We start from the raw sequence: 25,125 nt of genomic DNA, 5'->3' as shown, positions 1-25,125 counted from the left end.
TGTATGTGTCACAAAGCTGTATCTTACATCTAGGGTAGGGGGAGTGAGGAGGCATCTTGAAAAGAAGCTCCATCTGGTTCAGAGTTGCTTCTTGGACACACCTCACAGAAGCAGAAAGGACAGCAGCGTCATGTACGTGAAGTCCTTTGATGCTCTGCGTTGTTTTTATTTAATACAACTCTTCCCCCAAAAGAAAGGATTGAGCAGCTGCAATCTTGAATATCCATTAATCTTTGTCTTTTTGAGCTCTCTGCAATGCTGATTTTGTTCCCTTCGAAGCTCTGCTGAAATTATGTACCAATCAATCCATGTCCTTTAGTGTTATTTCAGTTCCTCCCCATTTTCTCTCCTTTCTGCTCCCATGATGCCATTCTGTACTCTTCGTCCATTCTGCTCTTGCAATGTACTGCACTGTAGGATCAGGGTGTGTTACTCTGCAGGTTCCCCTCACCCAGGATTTGGTTGATCAATTGCTTCTCTTAAGAGAAAGACATGATGATGCTGCAATGAGGGTAGGAGTCCATTTAAAGGGGTTTGTCACTTTCTTTCTTCAGGTGACTAGGAGAAAGAAGAACAAGGTGATTGTGAGAGGAAAAATTAAAAAAAAAAAGGAGAGGGGGAAATAATTTAGTACTGTGCAGTGCATTTGGTTAGTCTAGTCCCTCATGACAATGCTGGCTTGGAAAGATTTTCAAAATAAAATCTTAAGGTAGCAGATGCTATCTATGCACCCTTCCTTTTCCCAGTATGTTTCCCTGTGCACTTGCAGAACCCCACCTAGGACAGAGCATCCAATCCTTGTGAATATATGGTGGTTTTGCAAAGGTCTCAGTTAGCAATAACTATAATAGCATCTGCGAAACAGGCAAGTTTACTCTGCAGGGAAAGGAGCTGAGACCCCATACAAGAGATTAGCCTACAGGCCACTGAATCGCCAGCCACCGGCCAGGTGTGACCTTCATCACGGCCAGCCCATAGCCGTGCCCCAGTGGCAAGGAATCCATAATCTCGGACATGGGGTCAAGGCTGGAGTGAATCACTTAAGCAGAAACGCTTCCTTGGTCCCACTTCTGCCACGCTCGGGCCACGGCTGGCTCCAGGCTTGCAGCGTGAGGTTGAAGCCCTCTGCGCGCCCAGCGCCACGGAGCACCTGTAGTAATCCTCCTGCGTCGGGAGCGGCACTCCGTGCAGAGGGTGGTGGGCATGAAGCCACTGCTGCTGCTCCAGAGCCAAGCGCTGCAGCTCAGCTGACTGTGCGTGCATGGCCTGGAGCTGATGTGCTGCTGACATGGGTGCAGAGAGGGAGCCCGGCAGATCCCTGTAGGGTGCAGCTGCAGCCAAAGACAACAAAAGAATTAAAAAGTTAATGTAAAAGCCCCATCCTAATCCACATCCCCATAGCTAAGCCTTTATTGCACTTTTCCAGTCCTGCCGGTGAACAGGATTTCTTGATACCCTGATACTACAGGGCTGCCCTTTGCTATGACAGAGCTCTGTTAATAGTATGGTTTTGTGACCCCCCCACCCTGCCCACTGCAGCTCTGCTGGTGCTCTTTAGAGAAGACTAAGAGCCCCCATAAGCAAGCTTACCAAAAAGCTGGTGGCGCAGCACTTCGTTCTCATGTAAGGGGTGAGGAAGGAGTGGGTTGGGGATGGTTCCTGCTGGGTATGGTATCCGGGTGAGATGCGATCCCGAGGCAAGTGGGTCAATAAGAGGGTGAACAGAAGCTGAAGCTGGGAAGAAAAAACATGAAAAGATAATTGCCCCACACTTTGTAAGGTGCAGTAAAACAGACAGACACAGAAAAGTGCCTATTAGGGGTGGTACGATTGCAAGGACAATGCAGCAACATTTTCTTCTCAGCATATTCCTTCAGCCAGCACTGAATTTCATGTGGACTAGCACAGCATAGCTCCGTCCCTGTCACACCAGCTGGGTATTCAGACATTTTGATACTCCCTGGGGAGCTCTGTTCCTTAAGAGTTGTTTCTGTGAGAACCTGCTCAGCAATTGAGTCTTTACCCAGCACTGTACTCATATGCTGTATCAGCTGCCATTCAAATCTGTACTTATATTGGGTGCTTCCATCAAGTATTCCAGGTCGCATTTCAAGTATTATCTAAGTCCGAAATGCAAGACATTATATATGACAACTGCTCTTTCCAGGTAATCAAATCCCTTAGTATTTTGGACTCACTGTCCAGATGCTGCCTGGAGGCACACAGCTATACTGCATGGATGAATGGCTGTTCCCCAATACCCAGTGCCACTCCAAGTAGTTGCAATTACAGTAATAGGTGTTGGTTTGTGACCATCATCAAGTCCTGCTGACCTCTCATGATGCTCAAATAGGCACAGCACTATTTATTTATTTATTTTCTATTATACTGTTGTTTGGGCTTTGTTTCCCTGCAATTTTTGTCATTTTTTTTTCTCATGTAGTATGTGGAAATGGAAGAGAGCGAGACTCAACTCTGAAGGTCAACAGCCTTCCAGTTTCTTTCATAATTATATGCCAACCTAAAGCTAATCTTCTCTCCCACTATTCCCCACCATGTGCAGCAAGAGCCATAGGAGGAAACTAGAGCCAACATTTCATTAGGTTTAAGGGTATCTCTGAACCTGTTGCTAGCATGGTCCCCATTCTCTCTGCAGACCAGTCTGGGAACTACAGGCAGTAGCACCACCACCCTTGTTAGCCAGTGTCACCCCAGCATTCATAGCATTCCCATAGATCCCGACCCAAAAGACATGGTGCAAATAGCTCTGTTCTCAGCTAAGCAACAAACTCACAGATACGCTGATACTTGCAGTAGATGTCAGGGTCTTTGGTGTGATGGCAGTGAGGGGTAGGCTTAATGACCATGGTATTGACCTTTTTTCTGGCTGGAGAAATGGACCTGGGGCCCTCAAAATCTAGGCACAAGAGGTCTCTTGGGCTTCCCCAGAGCCAGATGGAGGAAGCACAAGGAGGGTGTAGTTAGGAAGCACAGCACTGCTCTACGCAAGACACACAACCTGTGCTGCACTTTCTGTACAGTCCTTACCTGCATGTATAGCATCCTGCTGGTGAAGATGGAGGTGGGAGTGGATGTGGGAATGCTGATGATGATGCGGTGTCACATTGAGCATCTGGAGCCGGGCCAGAGGGTCATTGCTGAGAGCAGCCACCCGCTCCGCGTGCTGTCGCTCGGCTGCCAAACGCTCAGCATAGGACATGTCAGGACGAAGGGCAGGGCCAGCTGCCAGTGCCAGCCTCTCCCGCTCCAAGTGGCCCAGCCCTGGATGGAAGGGAAAAGCAGGATGAAGGCCAGGGGCTGTCTGCAGACTCAGCCCGCCATGGCGTGGGAAAGGATCCATGGCAGCAGCTGGCACGGCATGAAGCTGCTCCAACTCAGCTGGCTTGACTTCAAACCCAGGCTTGAGACGTTCACGCAGGTCTCGGTCCCTCAGGTCTCGTTCACGGGCTTCTCGTTCCCTCAACTCTCGCTCCCGTGTAGCTGGGTCACTGCTGTAGATGGCCGGCACGTTGTACCCCAGCAAGCCTGGGTCAACAGCACCCAAGGGCACGTAAAAGGGGTGGTTGCGGTTGCTGGGGGACATAACGTGTGGCCGTGCGTATTCACTGAGGGTGCGCAGAGCCGGGGTATCAGGGCCTAGGTATGGGGGAACAGTTGCTACAGCACTGCCCTGCTCAAAGGAGGGGCGGTGGGGAACAGGCCCAAGAGTTGAGCATTCAACTGGCCGACCCTCCTGGGCCATCTTCTGTAAGAGAGGAGAGAAACAAGCATCTCATTGCCACAGTCCCAAGACAGAGTGGCCCAAACATCAGCCCCTGCTCCACTCCAATGGAGCGAGCACCATCACACCTACCACACTTCTCTCCAGCTCCCTCTCCTTCTCTCTTTCCCTCTCCTTCTCCCTCTCCCGCTCCCTCTCTCGTTCCTTCTCCTCACGGGCCTTCTGCTCAGCCTCTCTCCGGACTTTTTCCACCAAGTCTGCCCTTTTCTTGGCCAGCTTGGAGCCATCAAGGGGTACAAAGTACAGGTCTGTGCGGGAACAGGAGTTGAAGCCACGGTCCAGGTGTTTGTTGAATCTGAGGGGAACAAGTGAGGTTTGTCAGTACTAGGCAGGGGGGCTGAGGGAAAAGTGAAAGCTCAACACTGCACTTTGATAAGGGAAGGGCAGAGATGGTTCATTAGTAGGGCAATAGCGCGCAGCAACATCCCATATGTTTGGGGCAACCTCCTCTTCCTCACCCCATACATCCCTGCTGACCAGGCCCCTGTGCAGATATTCCTTTGTTGCTCCCTGAGGTGGACTGATTCACAATGGAAAAGCCCAGCTAGGCTGCAAAGAGGTAGTGAACAAACTCCAAAAGCAGCATCCATACTCCAGAAGCTCTGCTCCAAGGAGAAGAGTTGCGGTACTCTCCTCCAAGCATCCCAGATAGGTGGGGCTACAAGGGCTGGCCGAGCACTCAGGTATATACATATGCTCTAATATCAGATACTGGAGCCAGGCGGCGGCTAACCATCCTTTAGCTCCTCTAGGTTGATACCAGGGACTGCACTAGTCCAGCTGTGCCTGCTCTCCAAAGAGGTCCATTTCCACCTGGGAAACCCCAAGAGAACATCCTTTCCCTTTCACGTCCCTTTCTCTATCTTCCCTTGAAGTTTGTGTGACTCTCCCTCTTCAGCACATCTCCAGCTCCGCCCCCCCTCCCCCATACCTGGCTGACTGGCTGGCATGGCTGGGAACATCCACCACCTTGGGGGGCGGTGAAGGGCTGCGAGCCGGTGGCATGGGGCTCTCAGGGGGCTCGTACTCCTCCGACGGCTCCTGCTTGATCTGCGCTGCGCTCAGTGGGAGCGGGGGCAGTGGGGGCGCAGGGGCGCCCATGCTGCCCGGCAGCAAGGGGGTGGCTGGGGCAGGGGAGGGGGCTTTGTAGCTACCCATCACAGGGGAAGACGTCATGCGGTAGCCAGGAGGGGTGGCCACGCGGAAGGAGGAGGCAGAGGACACGGGTGGTGAACCTGGCTTGTAGGGGGCTGGAGGTTGGAAGGTAGGGACAGGGGATGACGCTCGCTTCCCATAGGGGGCTATGGCTGAGGGGGGCACGGGAGGTGACACGGTCTTGTAGGGGGCTGAGGAGGGGGAGGCCATGGTGGCAATGACGGTGGAGAGCGTGGTGGAAGCCGAGGTGACAGGCGGGCCGGCACCGTGGGCAGGGGAGGGTGGGGGCGGCGGAGGGAAGGTATATGTGGCTGGGCTCTGACCCTGAGGGTGTGCGCACAGGCCAGAATAGCTTCCCTGGGAAGAGGCAGAGGAGGCGGAAGATGAAGAGGAGGAGGAGGAGGAGGAGCAGGAGGAGGAGGAGGAAGGGGCCGCAGTGGCTGCGGAGGGAGCCTGGCTATAAGTGGCCTGGCTATGGGGAGGGTAGAGTCTCAGCCCGTAAGTGGCGTGTGAAGGGTGATGGTTGTTTGACTCCAGGGTGTGCGAGTATCCGCCGGGGGCCTGGGGAGGAGCCGCTGTGGCTGGGGAGATCCCCCCGCCGCTGCCGTGGCCGTGGTGGTGCTGCGGGGGCGGCTGCTGGTGGTGGGAAGTCTGGCCAGGGAAGGAGGCTGCGGGGTGGGCACTGGTGTTGCCCAGCGGACGGCTGTAGGGGGGTGGCCCCTGGCTCCAGACAGGCTGGGAGGGCAGAGAGGGCTGGGTGTATTTGGGGGGCTGACTGGACACCGAGAGGCTGCTGGGCGGGGGGAAGGAGTGGCCATAGGTGGCACTGTAACTGGGCAGGGACTGGGCAGGGGCTGCCTGTGCGTACTGAGCAGAAGAACTGGACGGTGGCAGTGGTGGAGGGGCATAGGGGTAACGCGATGGGGCCACGGTTTGTGCCTTCTCCGGCCCCATCCCGTGGGGAGATGGGAGGTGCCCAGCCAGTGTCTGCCCTACCATCCCCGGAGAACTGGAGGTGGCCACTGCATTGTTGAGCGGGCGCAGAGCTGGTGGGGGAGGCAGATTAGCCGAGACATGGGGAAAGGAAGGAGCAGAAGCCGGGGAGGCAGCCAGAGGGTTGGCGGGGGATGTCTTTTGAGGAGGAAGCCCCCCAGCCACTGATGCCAACGAGATAGGTGTGGTGGGTGGTGGATTGTGCTTGGCACTGAGGGCCTGCTCACGAGCCCCGGATGCTGAGAGCGCCCCTACACCACTGGGAATTTTGGTCCCAGCCTGGACCACATTGGGTGTAGGGTAAAGAGGAGCATGGACAGAGGACGAGGAGGAGGAGGAGGAAGAGGAGGAGGAGGAGGAGGAAGAGCAGGAGGGAGTAGAAGAGGTGGCAACGGCAGAAGAGGAGGAGGCTGGTGTCTGTGGGGCCTGAGCCTGGAAAATCCTCGAAGCTTGGCCCTCGAGCTGAGCGTGGTAGCTCCCTGCAGCAGGGCCCTGTGGGTGGACTTCAGCTGGGAGACCAAAGCTGGGCTCAGGCGGACGGGCTAGGCTGTCAGGGGCAGGAACTACGGGAGGACTCTGAGGAAAGAGGGGAGGGTGGTGGTAGGAATGAGACGGTCCCTGGGACAGCACAGAGGAGGAGTCAGAGTCGTTCTCCACACTGCCGGGGCTGTAGACACTTGGCGAGGTGCTCCTGTTATCCTGGTCAATGTCCCGTGGGTCACTGCTCATCTCATCATTGAAGCTGTGGCCATCAAGGCTGTCAACATCTGATGGGGATGGAGGACAGGGTAACTCCTGAAGCAGAAAGAGGAAGGAAATGTTAGGCAGCCTTCCAGACCATGCACAACACTTTTCACATTCCCAGAGATGTTCCTTTCTCCCCTAGCCCCAGCATAAAGGAAAGCACACAGAGGGAAAGAGACATCATTTGACAAGATAGCCAGGCTAACTAGCACATTCCCTTTGAACTACTCCTGTGCTCTCAGGTACTTTAGGAACATTGTGTACTTAAGAGAGAAGGTGATGATGGGTGTCTTGTGTACGTAGGCAGTGAGGGAAGTGTTAAACACCAGGCTGAGAATTAATCTATGAAAGATCTCAGCACTACTAACAGCAATAGGCCTTTGGGCGAGGTGCTACCAGCAGGTGGCAGACAGCAGCACGCATAAGCATCGGGGAGAATATGCTCTCAGTGCAACGAGCAAATCCAAAAATGCTCCAATGTTCAGCGCTTTCCTCATCATATCCTTTCCTCAGTGAGGAAACCCACTGAGACCAAATCCACTTTGGCCCCTACCTGAGTGTTAGCTCTCCTTGCACCTTATTAGGGGGTTAGGTCCCCACTGGTCCTCTGGGTTTCCCATTACCTGCTCTCCCCCACCATGCCTCACTTCTGTCAATAAAATGATCGCTGATTAAGCAAAGTAATACAGACAATTAACAGGGTTTATAGGAAAGGCTAAAGTGAAAAAGGTCATTGTTGAGCTGAATAGAGTATCCATATAGAGAAATTATATTGGTATAACTGCAGCGGTTTAATTATATGGACATCATAAGACAAGTAAGTATGCTTGCAACCACAAGCCTTTAAAGCTAATTTCCTGAACAGGCTAACAGGGAACTGGAAAGAGCTGAGTTTTTTTTCAGCTGACTGATCTTCGATCCAGTCCAATGTTGTATGAATTTCAAAAAAGCTCTACCAGCATTATGGCAAGTGTGTCTAAGTTGTTTTTGCACTCACTTTAGGATTGGTATCATCATTATATGGATCCCAGCATGATTTAAGGATCCCTGTTTTATACTATGGAGCAAAAGAGTCTGAATCTAAACTGCCACACGCCTGCGTGTGGAGTAAGGGGAGGGAGGATGAGCACATTTCACATCTGCTGCTCATCAGCACAGCCAGATTCCCTGCTGGGAGTAACCAAGTTCCTGCTATTGAACTGGGGAAGAAGGGTTTGCACCCAGGCCCAAGAGTCCTGCCCAGACAAGGACTAAGGAACAGAAAGTTTTTGTCTTCTAAATCATCACTCCAGGTAGCTTTTTTTTATGTATATATATGCCAGGCAGATGTCATTTAGTCCCTTGCAGAAGGGTCTACCTTAGAAATTTGAGATGCCAGAATGTGGGATTGCCATGACAGCCACACACAGGCTGCCAGCACGGCAAGAGTTTCAAGCTAGCAGGACACAAGCAGCCCATACAGGGAAAAGGGGCATTTCTTGGCCATGGCCCCAGGATACGCCAGTGAACAGAGCAGGAGGAACTCACCTCAGTTTTGGTTTTTTTGGGTGCATTGCTGTCTTCCCCCTCACTCTCTGAGATCTCTTCTGTTCGGCCTTGCTTGCTGCCCTTGGGGGTGCAGGATTCCTCCACCCGACCTTTCTGTAAGAGAAAGAAGGACAGGAAGGTAAGAGGGTCGCAGGGAAACTTCCTCTCCTACCTGGTCTGTACGGATTCTGCTGGGTGAGACACAATTACCACAATGCAATGTGATGAAAAGCTTAACAGGCAGTGAGGAGCGCTCAGGATGACATTGAGATAGAATTTGGCAAAGATTAACATTACAGTTTTCTTTTACATTACATTAAGATTAACAGTAGAAAGGGCTACTGAGACTGAGGACTACTTCTGGGAAGATGATGGGAAGTGCAAGATGCTGAGGATGAGAAGAAGAATCCATCCCATCCCTTCCAGATAGCTGAGCCCAGAATGGATTCCGCAGTGGATCCCACTTGGTCTGCATAACTGGATCCTCTCCAACCTGGGTAAACCTCTGGCACTTCACACCCACATGCTAACTTATATTACCTTTGTTGCTTGTCGGGATTTTTCAGCTTTGCCATCACTGCTGGAGGTGCTGACTCCACCAGGGGAAGCTCGACCCCGCGATCTGAGCTCCTCTCGGGGCCCGGGGGTCTCCTTCTTCCGTCCACTCCTCATTGACATCTGAGAGAGAGAGAGATGGCTGAGTCAGTAGTGCAGCTCTCTCCATCCCCCCTCGCTTCCCAAAGCCCCTAGACGTCGGGCCCTCGCACCCTGCAACGCCAAACTCAAGTTCACAGCAACCTCAGACCCCACCACAGCTCTCGAGTCCAAGTTCTGCCTCCCGCTCCCATCTCACGTACGGAGTCTTTGTTCTGTCGTGTCTTCATTCTTTTGGGTGTGGGACCCCCATTCTCCTTGGTCCGGTTTGATGAAAACATAAAGTTTTATCACGATACCCCCCCGCGTTTTGCTGTTCCCTGTGAGATTGAGGCAGGCAAGATCAGCTCTTCTGGAAAGGAGGGCTTACACCAGCAGTGCAACAAGATCCTGGAGAATCCTGAAAGGCAGACAGAAGGACAAAAGGTGAGAAAGTGAATAGCATGTGGGACATCCTTTTGTGGCTTGCTATATGACAAAATTATTGTTTTTTAATTATTATTTACAGATGCAAGATTCTTTAGTAAGAAAGCAATAAACTTTCCCATTACTAGGATAAAAGATTTGGCCATTGCGATCTCTGATTCACTTTTTCTAGGAGGGAAATCCACACAATGGGAGGCAGGCAAAAATCAACAAAAAATTTTGGAGGAAGCAGAGAAGAATGGTTGTGTTGATTTGCCTCTGACATCATTTTAGCATTTCCATTTCCTTATTTATTTCATCTTCAGAGAGAGTGAAAAAGTGATAGAAAACTGCTTTAAAATGTTCTTAGTGACAATTCTGCTGACTTCCTGTGCTTCTCTTTGCACCTGTTGTCAGTGCAGTGGTTTCATAATCCTTTACTGGCCATGTGCTGTCATTAGCTGACTCTGCATAACGAGGCCCTGGGGGCCTTTGCTACAAGAAGTATTACACAGCCCTGACCTATGCAGTGCATAATGCACACATGCACCAGCCAGCATGTCATACGGAAATACTGACACAGCTTGCTCAGACTGTTCCGGTTCAGAAATACTTCAATAGGAATGAGAAAATGTATGTAGCTTTGCTTTTATATGTTACAAACATCATCAGCTTTGTTTCGCTTAGGGTATTTCCACAGGTCTCCTGCCTCCCCCTACTCTGGGCCTGTTTCTCAGTGTAGCAGATGGTGTCCGTCCCAGAAACACAGAGCCCATCCTCCCAGTTTGCAACAGCAGGAAGATTTCAGAGCTTCCTCTGAATAAACTAACAGACCCGCACTATGTCCTGAAAGCACCACCAATATTTAACACTCTGTTACGTCACGCAGTTCCTATCTCAGGGTATTAAAGCACCATGAGAGCCTGGGGGCTGGACTGAGCTGATTCAGGAATGCTGCTTCTGGAGCCGACTCGCTTGAATGTGGCTCCAGATACTTTGCACTGTGCAGGTGTAACCAAAGAGAGACACTACTTATATGAGCTCCTCTACTTGCTCTCTGGAATGGACAGTTTGCAAGACAAAGAGATGTGTCTTGTGCATGAGATATGAGGAGAAAAGATCCATCCACAGATTTACATTCTGTGCTCTGGAAGCATTGGGGAATTTAGGGAATAAGACTGAGAGTTAGGTGGCAGGGCAATGCAAGGGAAGCCTGAATTCACTTTCACCCCTCTCGGAAGTGAGCTGAAAGCATCAGGGCAAAAGCACTGCAAGGGAGGAACCTCATCTCTCACATGCAGCCCTCTTCTTGAATTGTGTGATCTTGAGGTCACCACTTTCCTCTACCTCCATTTTGCTATCTGTAACGTGGGAATAACGATACTGGCCGGTCTCTAGTGGGTTCCACATCTTCCCTCACTAATGCGTAGAGAACCTCATACAGAAGGTGCTCGCAAAGAGCAGGAGACTGTTTTAATTTCATTAATATTTTATTTGACCTCATCATGAAAGCCACAAGGGACTCATTTGGCATTAATTCCTAGGCACAATTCATTAACTTAGACCTCTTCTTTAACAGAAAAATCAGTTCACAGTGGTTCACACCTGATCTTGTGGAACAACAGCAATCCCTAATCCCCACAAACCGACATCTTTCACAATCTTGCATTTCTGGCATAATTTGGTCTTTGGTTGCTAATTCAGCCCCTTAGACTGATGCTATTTTCTATTCTAGACAAGCATCTAGAATTAACATTTCTTACATAAAACAAACATTATGGAGAAAGACAATCCTAACTTAACGCAGCCTCAACACATGCCACATTGGCAGTCTTCAAAGATTAGCCCAGCTCTGCCTGAACATACAGAATTAGCAACAGCATTTTACCAACGTTACCCCTCTTATTTTACGTTCAACAGTAACGCCATCTACAGCTCACACACCAAAGAACTGAACATCATCATTCAGTGCCCAGATCTCACTTTTTCAGTAATTACTGAATTCCAGTAATTCAGTAATGGCAATTATGGTTTTCTTTCCAGAGAAAAAAGTCAGAGAAATACTATGCAGTTAACCACATGCCCAAACCTTCTTTTTTTTTTTTTTTTTTAACAGAAATACCAACTAGGTCTTCACGTCAACAGCAGAATACTCAATACCAAACAAAACCAGGAACAAATAGGTACATTTCAGTAGACAAAAGAAAAAAAATGGAGGCAGAAACTTTTATCACTTACAGGATTGCTTGCAGGGTTTTTTTCTAAAACATATAAGAGAATTGAACCACATGTTATTAGGCTCAGTGTAGCAACTGTTACACCAGAGATTAGAAGAGACAATCACCACACTGCTTTCTAGTCTCAATGTCTATGAAATAAAAGCCCACAGCATCAGCCTTAACAGTTACAAACAAAGCAACAAATTTGGGGTTATACCTAAAGCTTTCCAGCACCAATAGTCCTTGTGAAATTGCCAGAAGAATTCTTATTGACACATGGTTTTGGAAAAAGAGATACATTTGGCAGTGCTGCTGTCGAAGGGGCTGCCTTTACTGCATCTTGTCAAAATCTTTACAGGTTGGCTTGAGTCATTGTGAATGACCGTTTTCTGTTTGTGTTTCATATAACCCAGCTTGGGTTGGCTTGCTGCCAAAACCCCTCCATATTCCAGTGAGAGTGCTGGTACAGCCTCCTATTAGCAACACCCACTCAGCAAGGATCCTCATGGGGGATCCAAAATGGATCCTGCTCTTTTTCCACCCTGCTTCAAATGATCCTTTTTGCCCCAGGCAAACTGTCCTGCAAAGGAATCCCCGAGAGCACAGGCATGTTCCTCTCCCATGAAAGACTGCAGACACTGTCTCCCCTTTGCAGGCTGCTTTGCAGAGAAACTCTTCACAGGTAGCAAAACTGGACACGAGTCCATCCCTACTGAAATGGACTCAGGTCAGACCTTCTGAAGTATACACCTTCGGTCTCTCTTACGGAGGCTGACAAAAGTTTGTCCCTGACTCAGGACATCATTTGCACATTAAACCATTTGACTGGGTGCCTAGGAAAAATAAATGTTTATAAAAGGCAAAAGAGGCAGAGGAAATGGAAAGGGCAGATTTGTCCAGGGTAAGATTTGGGATTCAGCATGGGTCTCATAAAGGACAAGCAAGCGAAGAGCCAAACTCTCACAAGTGGCTGGGGCTGCTCCCACACATCCACTCAGCACATGCTCCCAACACCAGGGAGGCAACTTCCAGTGGTACAGGAAAGTCTGGGAGATGTCCTCAGAATCCACCAAGGGCTGAAGATTGTTGTCACTTCAGCAGATGCTCAGAAGCAGCGCAGACTCCAGGACAGGCAGCCCGAGTCTGGAGCACCACTGTGCTTGGGACAGCTAAATGCTTGCTAAGGTCCAAGCAGCTGGGGCCAGCAGGAACAGCAGTGAAGGCTGAAGGCTCCAAGGATCCATCCCACGTAAGAAGCTTTTGCTTGCTTGCTTACACTGTTACTTACTCTAGCAGGTTTTTCTTTATCCAATAGACAGTTAAGACCTGATCCAGGTTTCACTGAGGTTAACTGCTGGGTGATCAGTTGACAGTTATTGCATTTTCTCCCCTTCCTTTTACTTTGTTTCTCTAATGGAAAAAAAAAACTGCTTGGTCTGGTTAGGTGCCATTCTTGACCCTCTGGTGGTACTCCGCAAGTCCCTGATTGATTCTGGCCTGGTCCAAGCAGGGGTCACAGCTCCAGGTCCACTGGAGCTACCTGGTGATGAGCTGGGGGAGGGCAATAGCACCAGTGCAGGCTCCTCTCTCCCCTGGCTCCACCTAGGCATCACCTGTACCGAGCAAGGGATGTATGACCGCAAGGTGCCCGGACGGGTCATTCAGACTCAGGCCCTAAGGCTGACCAACATTGCACAGCTCTCACCCACACGATAGAATTCTCCTATCCTACAAATGGCCACATCTAAACTGTTTTTTGGGAACAGTCTCACACTAATTCTTAAAATATCCTGAAGCATCATCCAGGAGAGTTGGTAAAGTTGCTAAAGAACAAAGATTATACAAAGGAATGCCATGCTAAGGAAATGGTACAGCCAACTGTGCATTGGTACTTGGACCCAGTTAAATTTGTTATTAAAGATGTGTTATCTTCCACTTAGATACCAGTCTGCGAAAAATAAGTTTTCACTGAGGATCCAGTGAGGTTCCTCCTTTAGCCTGAGTACGGATGACCTAGAGTTCAAATCCTCTCATTTTGTTTGTTTATTTTCCCGCAATGGAAATTGTTGAAAGTACACAGTGAATATTTCTTAGTCATCTTTTTTAAATGTAGGAGCTACCTTTTTTGCAAAGATTGCAATATTGCAAAGACAGGGACTCAGAAATTAAAAAAATGTAATAATTAAATGAAGACTCTTTCTCTGTATTCTTTAGCTTTGTGTTCATATCTCATTTTCTTTCTCCTTCTGCACAGAGTAGCACTGAAGGGAGTCATGAGGTTGGTAAAGTTAACACAGCCACCCTCTTAACATGTCACAGATGCTGTAAAGTGTGCTGAAAGTTGGGTGTGATGGTAACCCATTGATCGCTCATTGACAGGTATCACCCCGGAGTGAGCACCCAGTAGAGCAGGATGGACGAGGCTTGTAACACTTGTAGCTGGGAAGCCAGTTGTTTGCACATCCCAAACTGCCCCATTGAGTGGTGGCCCCACTCAATAAATACTTAATTCTTGCCCCCATGCCCCTCATCTATAGAAAAGGGGAAAAACCTCTGAGATTTACTAGAGTTAACAACTTTGTAGTATCTTGAAAATATGTTTTGTCCAAAAGCTTACAATCAACCAACGTGATGTACGGCATTTCCTGATTGCTCGGTACCTGGTTTCATCCTTGAACCCTAGTGTTTTCCTGTAGGTCATGAAGGAGAAAAGGAGGGAAGGAAGGGGAAGAGCCAAGTATTCGGGGTTATATAGCAGTAAATGAAGGGGTCAGAGTTCAGGCTGCATGTCGCAGTCTGACTGTCGGTTCTTTGATATGTGCACCGAGCGTGACATTATTGTAAAAGAGAAAATGATTGTGAGAGAGGGGATTAGGAGGCCAAAATGTTTGAATACCAAGATGGCAATGGACAAGTGCTTGCAGATGGACAACATTATCTTGGTGTGAATATTGCTCGAACTTACAAATCTTTCACTTAGTAGAGTTATTTTTTTTAGAGAAAATATACTGAAGCTACCCAGTGGATGAATCTGTACCTAAATTCCTCCCCACAAAATTAACAGGAAGCTAGAGAGGCACAGAAGACCGAAATACCCTTGAGCCCTGGCTGAGGGCAATGAACGGCAGCTAAAGCCTTTTCCACCTGAGCAATCAGAGGTTTTGCAGCCCTCATCGGTGTCTTTCCTTGACGCTCCTCAGTTTCCCTTCCCATTGCCAGCCTCCATCACAAATGTTATGCCAAAGTTAAGCAGCTTTTCCAGCTGCTTCGACCCTCCTGTGCACCTCAGCTTCGATATTAAAAAAAAAAAAAAAAAAAAACTTTAATTCTTGGTTTTTAATAAATAAATCAATTTTATATTATCTATTGGAATTTCACTGGATTCATGGAGAACCATTTTAGTTCATCATAAAATGCTTTTTAATAAACTTAATCAATAAAATGTATGTGAACACTTTTCAGAAACTTCATCCTGTACCAAACAGCAAATTGTACACGTTTGAATATGCAAGGCAAATTAGCCCTCTTGATCTGGATCTGTCTATATATGTCTAAAATAATACCTCCCATATAAAGTACAGACTAAGTCCTAACCAATATTTAAAACCCTTATCATATATAAATATGAAAGTTTCATTGTTAATGAATTGACTTGTCACACTACCTAGATGCTCCTTCTCCTCAGTAATTAACAGCAATTGAAACGCGAACATTTCAAGAAATAATGCCAAATCAGAGCACGGAAATATAAACTTCTGGCATGCCAGCAAGTTTAGGAGATAAATTCAGTTTACTCTTATGACGTCTGTATTAATGTTTTGACATTTTGTAATTCTGTACAACCGCGAAGAGTAAAAATGTAACTTTGAATACAAAAGTATTCTAGAACCTCCAATCAATGCAAAAAGGTATCTGAGAATAATAATAAAAAATTGCTGATAAGCAGACCAAAATAGATAAAACATTTTTAATTAGTGAGATTAATAATAAAAACATTCATGCATTTAACAATAACTTAAGCTACAGCACAGAAGATACTAATTCTTGCACATCCAACTGAAAACAAGGTTTGATTTACTAAATGAAGGTTAGATGTACTAAAGAAGGTTAGGTTAATAGTAAAATGATTCCTGAGTGTACATTAAAATGATTATTAGTATGCAACAGATTTACTTTAAAATCTCAGAAGAATCATTCAGTTCTCCCAAAGAAAGGCCCCAGTATTTCTTAGACATATGTTGGCAGAGCCCAAGAGAAGATCACAAGATGCTACAAACTGGGATCACCTCTCTGAGCATGGAATGGAGGCCCACGTACATGTGTCATTCAAAGGAAGAATACATCACCCTCTCCACCCTTGTTTTAAGTGTGATATCTTCTATATTTGCAATGCCTGAGCAAATCTTACCTGTGGAGCTGTTAGGATGTTACAATATAACACACCTTTTTGTATACATACCTTCCTTAATAAAGTAAAATCTATTACTTGAAGGCAAGTATATTACCCAATGGCAGACACTCAGAGAAAGATTTAGGCTATAAGCCCTCTGTGAGTCTCTATGCTCATCCTCTGAGTTGCTCAGGACAGCCACACAATCCATCCATCCTTCCCTTCTGTAATAGACAAATGAACTCCAAGCTGCAAAAACTTAGATCACTCTGTAGGTAGCTGGAGAGGTCCCAGATGGAATATGGATCTCTGCTCATAGCCCAACAACCTGGGCAAGCTATTCAGAGAAGAATCACAGAGAAGCTAGATAGATCAAGATGTACAAACGCATTTGAATGAATGAAATTTTGAAAGCATCAGGCTACAACCAGGTAAACCTGGTAGGGCTTCATAAGGATCAATATTCTACTTCCCAATGACATTAAATAAGGAGATACTATCAGAGCAGCAGGATATCATAAGGGAGAACTTGGAGAACATTAAGAAAATAAAGAAGCAAAACCAGAATGGGTACAGAAAAAAAAGAAAGGGAAGTCAGTGTGGCAGATGAGAGTAAATTAATGAGAATAAGGAGGATGAGAACTGTATGGGGAGGACCTTAGAGGGACTTTCTAAGAGGAATGACTGGGTAACTAAATGTCACATGAAAATCAGTGTAGATAAATATAAAACAATGCATACGGAGAAAAACAACTCTATCTTTACATATAAAATGATGGATTCCGGACTGATTGTTGCCACTCAAGAGTGATAATCTTGGGATATAGGAGGCCTGGAGATATACTTCAACATTCAGTAGTCATCAAGAAAGTGACTCACATGGTACAAATTCCTACAAAAGGAATGTGAGACAGAGACTGTCATTATGCCCTTGCATAAACCCATGGTTTGCCCACATCTTGAAATGTGTGTGCAGTTCTGCTCTTGATCAAGAACTAGAAAGAAGGACAATAACTTGTCCTGACTGAGTAGTTTAAACATCTGCTTCTAGAAAAGAGGTTACTAAGTGAGGATGTGATCAAAGGCTGTAAAATTGCGAATGAAAATTAGAGGTTAGGTAGGAAATACTTGTCACTGTCTTTTAAAGTACAAAAACTAAGGAACATCAAATAAAGATACAAATAGAAAAGTTCAAAACAAACCAAAAGAAATTATTCTTCTTGAAATGAGTGGCTGACTGTGGAATTTCTCACCAAAGATTGCTGTGGGTGCTAGCAGCTTGCATGGACTCAAAGGGATATTGGAAAGTTTAATGCGAGAGAGAAAAACTGAAGTTTGCTCAATAATGAGAAACCACATCCAACCATGGCAATCCCTGAGCTGGAAATGGTTGGAAGCTATGAGAGCATCGAGGAAAATAACATACATGATTGCCTTAACTTTATACTATTTCCCAGGTATTTGATAATGGCCACTGCTGGAGGCAGGGCTCTGGAATCGATGGTTATGTTTTTAATAGGGTCAACAGGGCAGAGTGCGGAAGACAAGCAACAAGATCATCTTCTGTAAAACTGCTCACAAGTAGGGAACAACCAACAAGGAGAAAGGGTGAGGAGAGAGATTAATCAATCACCAGAGCACTAAGGACCACTACTGTTCTTTCCAAGGCAACTATAATCCTAAAATGCATTACACAAGGTATTACAGAGCATGGAAAGTACAGTACTAATGCCACTAGACATGATACTTTTCAGACCTCCTCTGGCTGACCATGTAACTAATGCCTCAGTCACCCCACATCAGGAAAGATGAATTGGATTGGAAAAGGTGCAGAAGGGAGCTGCCAAGATGCTAAGGGACAAGAAGAACCTACTGTTATATACATAGACCTTTTTTATCTTCATAAAATAAAAGATGAGGGGTGATGTGATTACTGTCTGTATAATGCCAAAAATGAAACAAAGGAGTTAGGACATATTTTGAGCAAAAAGGGAAAACTAGTATAAGAACAAATGGGTATAAAAAGGCCACCAACAATTTTAAGATAGAAATTAGAAGATTCCTAGTCATTTAGTGATACTCTTTCCCTGGAGTATAACAGGGAAAAAACAAACAAACAAACAAAAAAAACTTATTATTAAGACAGAATTCATCAAGTTTGTAAAAGAGTTGAGATGACATGGTCCCTGCAGGACTTTGCAGTCAATGACACAAGCAAGCCATTGTGGTTCTCTATTTTTCGTAATATCATGGATGACAACAAAGGCAATGTGCAAACTGTTTGTCCAAAGGTCAAAAAAGTCAGAACAGGAAGAGGAGGAATGAACAGATTCAGAAGAAAATGGATGAACCAGAGTTGAAGAGAAGGACACAGAGAGAGAAAAAAAAAAAAAGTCATGCAGCACGTGAGACACTGATGAGTCTTGAGTTGTACCCCTAACTGAAATTCCCACAGCTTTTTCTTGGTCTACAAAACTGCCCAAGTAGATGATGCTGCCCTCACTTGTAGGGCTGAGGGAAGGGGAAGTTGGCAGTGTATCACCAAATGATTTAGGCAGGACAGATTTCTGGAGGTCTCTACTCAACCTCCACTCATAGTAGAGAGAACTACGAAGTTAGATCTGGCGAGTTCTGAATATCAGAGAATGGCCTCTCTGGGCACGGGTGCCAGTGATGACCCAACCTCGTGAGGAAGAGAGGTGTTTCATATTCTACAATCTTCTGAAAACAGAAAACATGACGATTATGGCTGAACTGGGGTTTCCTCGTGAGGTCAGAAGGAAGGATTAAAAGTCACAAACATCTGAAATTCAATCTGATCCCAAGAGAAACTATAGCAACCATTTCATGCCAAAATGCTTCCATCATCTATAGACCCTGAGCCTGACTGAATCTTCAGGTTTCCCATATCTTGAAAGGACATCTGATCCTATTAGATAAGAAATTAAGCCCAGACTGGGTTGCGAGGAGAAAAGGCATGACAGAAGATGAAACAGTCACCCCAGATTTCTTTCATGCATCAGTGAGATCAGTCTTGGGCAAACTCTGCAAACCAACATTGACAACCTGTGGGCTGAGGCCTAGGATGCAGCTATGATCCAAACATAACCCATCAAAAAAAAAAAAAAAGCCTCACATAAAGATCCACTGTCAAAAAATATTTAAGAGGTATCATGCAACTCAGCTGACAGGCATTGGTGGCCCTTGCTTGTAGCTGGCGGAAGCAGCAGCTGAGCGGAGCTTGCAGTGGACACCATGGTGCGAGCCAGAGGGGATAACGGATTGGGATTTCTGGCACAGCTCTTCGTGTGTTACTACTGCGATGGGGCCAGGCAAAAGGAGATAGGCATTTTAATCACTCCAAAACAGAAAAATTTTCATCAAGAACAAAGGAATGCAAAATCCACTCAAGGATGAAGGGCTATATCCAGATAAACAGAGGCTCTGAAAAGGCCTTGTAATTAATGATTGATGGCAAATTGAACGTGAGTTCTCAGCACAAGACTCCTAAAGGGGCTATTCCTGAATGGATGAAATCCACTGGTGCATGACAAAGGGAATATCCTTAAAGGGGAGGAATAAAGAGATGATTTTTACCTGCTTCTACAGGTGACTAGCAGGACCATTATGGAATTAGCGTGTGCAGTTTTACAAGCATACTTCCAAAAGGAGGCTGACAATTTGAAAACTTTCAAAAAGATCAACAAGGAATATGTGAGGCCTGGTAACCTCCCTCCCCCTGTAGCAACAAGAACCTTAAGAAGGTCAATATAGTAACATAACAGGAGGAAAATTAAAAGGCCTAAGAGTACTAGTGAAGGGGAAGATCTCCAATAGCAGAGAGGCTCTTTAATATGCAAGACAAAGATGTACGATCCAATGGAAAGGAGCTGAAACTAGATGAATTACACATAGAAGTATAGGGTAATTTCAGAAAAGGAGGAAAAATTAATCACTAGAAAGCTTATATAGAAACGTAGTGCATCACTGGAAATTTTTAAGGAAGGGGTTTTTATTTGTTTTTGTTTTGTCTGTTTTCCTCCTCCTTCTTCTAAAATAAATGCTCTAAAGTTTTCTGCAAAGATCCCTGTATAACATTCTCCAGCTCATGTTATGCAGAGGGGAGGACCAGAGTGGGGTTTTCTTATGGTAAGGTTGGTCAAGAGAGGAGGAGGGCCTAATCCTGTGTGAAGACTGAAACCTGGAAGCAACAGTCTCAGTCTAGAGGCATAGGAGGAAAGCTTGATGGAGAGCCACTATTTGACTAAATAAACCATTGTTCAGAGAGACAGGACTATCTTTATGTGTCTGGCAATCTCTGAATAATTCTGAGAAAAATCAATTCATCTATTGCATTGCCTGAAAGAAAAATGGTAGTGTATTCCATATACTATGCTCCATATGCACCTTATGGCTAATAAAACACACCATATATACTCTATATAACATATCATATGCAATATACTATTATATATATACACACTATACATATGCACACACACACACATATATACAAGTAAACCCAACTGGGTGCCCAAAGAGATGTAGCTGCTCTCAGATGGGGCCTTTGCTTAGGTGATCTTTGCTTAGGTGAGCTTTGCTTAGGTGACCTAAGACAGAGGGACTCCATGGAGGAAACAATCCGCACATCACCAAGTGGCTTGCAAGGCAGGGAAGTACACGACCAACATCTTTCAGCTAAACTCATCCATGATGAACAATGTAACGAGGGCAAGAGACGTGAAGGAAGATTGAAAGCCACCAGTCGCCCTTGCTCAGCAAAGTCCACCCTGAACATTGTTGGCTAAAATCAGCCAGAGAAGATACCACAGTTATCCTCTAGTTTGTAGGGGAAAATATTGCCATGACAATCAATCAAACACTGATGTTCTCACCAGGAACAATAACAAATCACTGTTTGCTGCCACAGTAAACACAGAAAACAGACAGAAAGACATTTCTGTAGGAACATTATCAGAACTGGAAGCAAGATAGTTCTCCTGGAAGAACAGCTCCCTCACAAAGTTGACCTGTGTCACACTTACCATATGCCAAATCCTTTCACCCCAATGCTCTAAGCCCAGTCAAGCCATCCAACTAAGGGAGAAGAAAAGCTCAAACAAGGACATCCCCCTAGAAACATCCCCCTATGTCTTGTTATTCTCCATGCACTTCGCATTGAGGGCTCGCATTTTGGGCCCATCACTGCCCACCTTCTGAGCAGGAGGACAGGAAGATTCCTAGCGTGCAGCAAGCAAAGACACAGGCACCCGGGCACTCCAGCATCGCCTGCATCCGGGGCACCGCTGTAGGCCCTGTAACTTGGGCAAGGCACTGCCAGGGAGCACCTCACGCTCAGGTTAAAATAACCACTGCTATTGGACTCAGGTAGTGGTTGTGCGGATCACAAATTAACTCTGCAGAGATTACATATCCTAAATGTGGCTCACTTGATTAAGGACACGACTCATTTAGAGACACTTAAACTTTCAAATGTACTCCAAACTTACATTTGATTCTGCTTTGGATTACTGACCTTTAAGAATTTTATAAAACTTTTCTATTCTGTAACTCATTACTAATATTCTTAAAGAAGTAAAGACAGAGGAGATGAAATGATAAATAGGAGTACTACATCTGGTATTTCGAGAGCATCTCAAAACAGAGAAAGCAAAGAGTCAAGATCTACTGCAGGCAAAGCAGCAGATTATTTGTCCAAATAGGAGAGAGGGGGAAAAAAGAAGAAAATAATAAGTAAATAAATACATGAATAAATAAAAATAGAACTGGTTGGAGGCAGTCCACACAAAAGAGGGAACCAAATTCTCAACAGAAACATCTGAAAGTCTGACAAGGGGAGACACACAAAGAAGAAGGGAAGGAAAAAAAAAAAAGAGGATAAAATTCAAGCAGATATTTGAAAAGGGACAGAGCTGAACAAATACTCAGACCAGTGCCATAAACTGCATTTAAAAAGGCATTATGCCCCAGATCTGGGAAGGAAATAATCCTTCCCTGTTCTGCTCCCTACAGTGATCCCTGTTCTTCTCTGGAATGCTGTATCCACCTCTGTCTGTCCAAAGCAAAACAAAAATTGCTGATGAACATCCAGGATATCAAGGAGGCATCAGGAAAGCATACAAGCAGGAAAAGAAGCTAAATTTGGGGAAGAGCAGAACCTGCTTGATTCACTTTGCCCATGAATAAAGGCTCCTCCATTGGAAGGAGAATAAAGATCAGGTTGCTTTTAGCGTAGTACCACTGCTGTGCTGTAGAGTCACAGTTCTTTGCACGTACAGTATCATTTTGGAATACGAGTCTCCCTACAAGGAGCTCAACTACAATTCCCTGTGCAGGCAAGCCTAAAGGTGAGAAGGCAAGAACATTTCCAAGGTACCCAAAGGGTACAAAATCTGGGGGAGGATGCAAATTCATATGAAGAGATGTAAAGGGAGGTAATGGCAGCAGGCTAAACCTGTTAATCTTCTTCATTAGGATTCACTGCACATTTAATTTTCATATGTCTGGATGGGCTTTATTGTTTTCAACAAGAACCATGGCACTGCATGTTCACTCCGTCATGGCCATACTTGAAAAGCTCCATCACAAATCGCAAAAGAAAAGGATCCTCCAGGCTTGAAAGACCAGATCACCAAAAGGTTGGGAAAACACACACATGATTGATTGTGCAGTAATTAACAACAAATAACTTGGCCAAGGAGCAGGAAAAAGAAGGACAAAATTCATTCCCACAATCTGACCATTCACAGTGACAAGTGCCCTATGCCTGGGTAATAACCGTGGGGCATCATCCTCCCCAATTTAATGCCACAAGGATGCACAGCACCCCTGGGTACAGAGGGAAGGGCGGTCCAGCTCTCAACACAAACCACTGTGTTGTGAAATCAAGACACCCAGGCAATGATCTGGTTAATTCCCATCAATGCATTGATTCTTGCAGTAAGTCATACAGAACAAACCCTGAAGCTTTAGGCATAAGTAAAGGACACATGACCACATTCAATACATCTAACTCTTTCTCCCTCTCCTATCCTGCTACACACACTTAAGATGAGGGCCCACTACTTCCTTCCCACCTTGACCATACTGGAATGAATAGAGTTTGCCATGCAAACTTCCCAGAACTATAACCCAGGAGAGACAGCGTAAACAGATTTGCATGGCTAGCTTGATAAGCACACGTTCTTCCAAAAAAAAATCAGAGCACCCCAGAAGAGACTGTACAGACAAAAAGCAACAGGCATTGTTACAGTGACCATCTTGGCAACTAAGTAACTCACTGCAGAAGTCAAAGCAGCCACAGCACCGAGATGAATGCCAACAGACACTTGGCTCATTCCCAAAGCAGCTCCACCGATGCACGCACACCACGGCAACCGCTGGAAGCACGCCGAACAGAAGCCAACAGCAAGCAAAGGCAACGCATCAAGTAACGCACAGTGACCAAATGGCTGCCACTCCATCGGTGCAGTGGCCACTTGGCGGAACCGAGCGGGCGATTCACGGGCCGACAGCCGCAGACCCCACCACAAGCCAGGGGCCGACAGGGGACGACCACGGGGCAAAGCCAGTGCCCGCTCCATGGCGCAGCCAGGAGGACAGCGCGGGAAGCAGGGGTGCCACTTCCCCCGGCCACCTGAACGGCAAAGCAGCAACCAGCTCAGCACACGGGAGGGCTCCCAGCCAGCTCAAAGGGAGCAGGAAAGCTGTCCCGATGACATCCATTTCCAGGAAAGGGTTGTCGGATCCCCAAGGAACAACTGAGTGCTCTTCCCTGTGCAGGAGGCAGCAGCGGGTGACATGGCTGGGAATTAATCCTGCATGCCCATGCCAAAGGGATGGGGAGTGATGGAACATGCTCCTCGGCACCCCGACCAGCACATCTATCTCCGAACGTTATTTCCACACCTGAGAAAGGAGGGACAACGACTGGCTCGGCCGCTGCGACCTGTGGGGGCGGGAAGGGCCCCGAGCCTCCCCGGAGCGCAGCGCGGCCGCCTGACTCGCTTCCAGCTTTGTTTTATGTTTTATTTCATTCCCTGCGCGGCGCCGGGCCGCCGCTTCCCGCTCGGCCGCGGCCCGGCCGGAGTTCCCGCCGCAGGGCAGGGGGCGGCGCGGCCCCCCGGGCGGTGACGTCACGCCGGGCACGCGGCGGGGGCCGCCCCCACCCCGAGCCCCCCGCGCACCCGCCGCGCTTCCCAGGGGGAATGTGCTCCAAGGAAAATGCCTCCCGTCCCCCCCCGTCCCCGGGGGCGCTGCCCGCCCCCCGCGCTTTACGAGCGCTTCCAGGGCCGCCCGAGCCGCGACCGGGCGCTGCGGGCAGTGAGGCCCCTCGGCCGCCCTCTCCTCTCCGCCGCGCGCACACGCGCGGGCGCCCCAGGGAGCCCGGGGCGTCCCACGGGGCGCTGCCCGGCGCCACAGGGGTTAAGCGCCATCCCCGCGTCGCCCCCTTCGCCCCGCAACTTTGCTCTTCTCCCCTCCCGGCCCCGGCACACACCCCATTCCCCGCTTATCGCGTTACCCTCCCGCCGCCTCGCGCCCTCCCCGATTCCCGGGGCCGCCAGGCGGGAGGGAGGAACACCCGCGCAGGAATGCGGCGAGCGGGCGGCGGTGACAAGCAGGGCGGGAAGAGCTGCGAGCGGGCGAGGGACTCACCGACGGCTCCGGAGAGGAGGTCGAATGAAGGGAGGAATGGAGCAGGCGAGGAGCGGGGGGAAGGGACTTAAACGCTGCCCCCCCACGCCCTTTTTTTTTCCTCCTTTTCTCCCTCCTCCTTTTCCGCGCTCCCTCGCTTTCTCTCGTGCCTCCAGAATAACAAATCGGGCGCAGGGGCAGCGGCTCCGGGGGACGGAGGGGAGGGACGCGGCGGCGGCGCGCGGAGCCCCCGCGGCTCTGGCGCCCCCTTCGCCCGCCGCCCCGCGGCGCGCCCCGCTCCCCGGCGCGGCCCGGCGCGCCCACCGCGGCCTCCCTCAGCCACCTCCCATTTCCGACGAGCCCAGGAGCCCCCCGCCTCTCCCTTCCCCGCCGCAGCCTCCCCGGCCCGCCCCGCCGCACCGACGTGGCTCGGCCCCCGCGCCGCCCCGTGGGGAGCGGGCGGATGGGGCCGGGCCGCGGGGGCTGCGGCGCTCGGCCACGCACGGGCGGAGAGGCGCTGTGCGGGATGGAGGAGGGTGCTGGCGAGCCCCGGCTAAAACCCGCGCCGGAGAGAGGAGAAC

At 47.9% G+C, this 25,125-nt stretch overlaps 1 protein-coding gene across 1 annotated transcript; it reads right to left on the bottom strand.

Moving 5' to 3' along the window:
• Positions 1–61: 61 nt before the first annotated feature.
• ATN1 (atrophin 1) lies at positions 62–24,636 on the bottom strand. Its single transcript, XM_088520742.1, has 10 exons — positions 24,566–24,636; positions 9,079–9,275; positions 8,762–8,899; positions 8,222–8,335; positions 4,734–6,745; positions 3,875–4,097; positions 3,049–3,766; positions 1,591–1,734; positions 1,151–1,331; positions 62–558 (listed from the first exon to the last, which is right to left on the bottom strand). Exons 2-10 carry the CDS (start codon positions 9,154–9,156, stop codon positions 525–527), a joined length of 3,642 nt encoding a protein of 1,213 aa, XP_088376868.1. The 5' UTR covers positions 9,157–9,275; positions 24,566–24,636; the 3' UTR covers positions 62–524.
• Between the last annotated feature and the right edge of the window lie 489 nt (positions 24,637–25,125).

Source organism: Tinamus guttatus, unplaced genomic scaffold (assembly GCF_059628265.1).
Source record: "Tinamus guttatus ecotype Peru unplaced genomic scaffold, ASM5962826v1 Tinamus_guttatus_pri_ptg000098l, whole genome shotgun sequence".
In the NCBI taxonomy this organism is placed as follows: Eukaryota; Metazoa; Chordata; class Aves; order Tinamiformes; family Tinamidae; genus Tinamus; species Tinamus guttatus.
Note: the sequence above shows the minus strand (reverse complement) of the source record. Positions and strands in the feature narration are given on the sequence as shown.

Coding starts and splice junctions, on each gene's coding strand:
- ATN1 (XM_088520742.1), bottom strand. CDS start 9,156: ATGTTTTCATCAAACCGGACCAAGGAGAATGGGGGTCCCACACCCAAA. Junction 4,098..4,733: donor CATGCCAGCCAGTCAGCCAG/GTATGGGGGAGG, acceptor TGTTCCCCTCAG/ATTCAACAAACACCTGGACC. Junction 3,767..3,874: donor GGGAGCTGGAGAGAAGTGTG/GTAGGTGTGATG, acceptor CCTCTCTTACAG/AAGATGGCCCAGGAGGGTCG.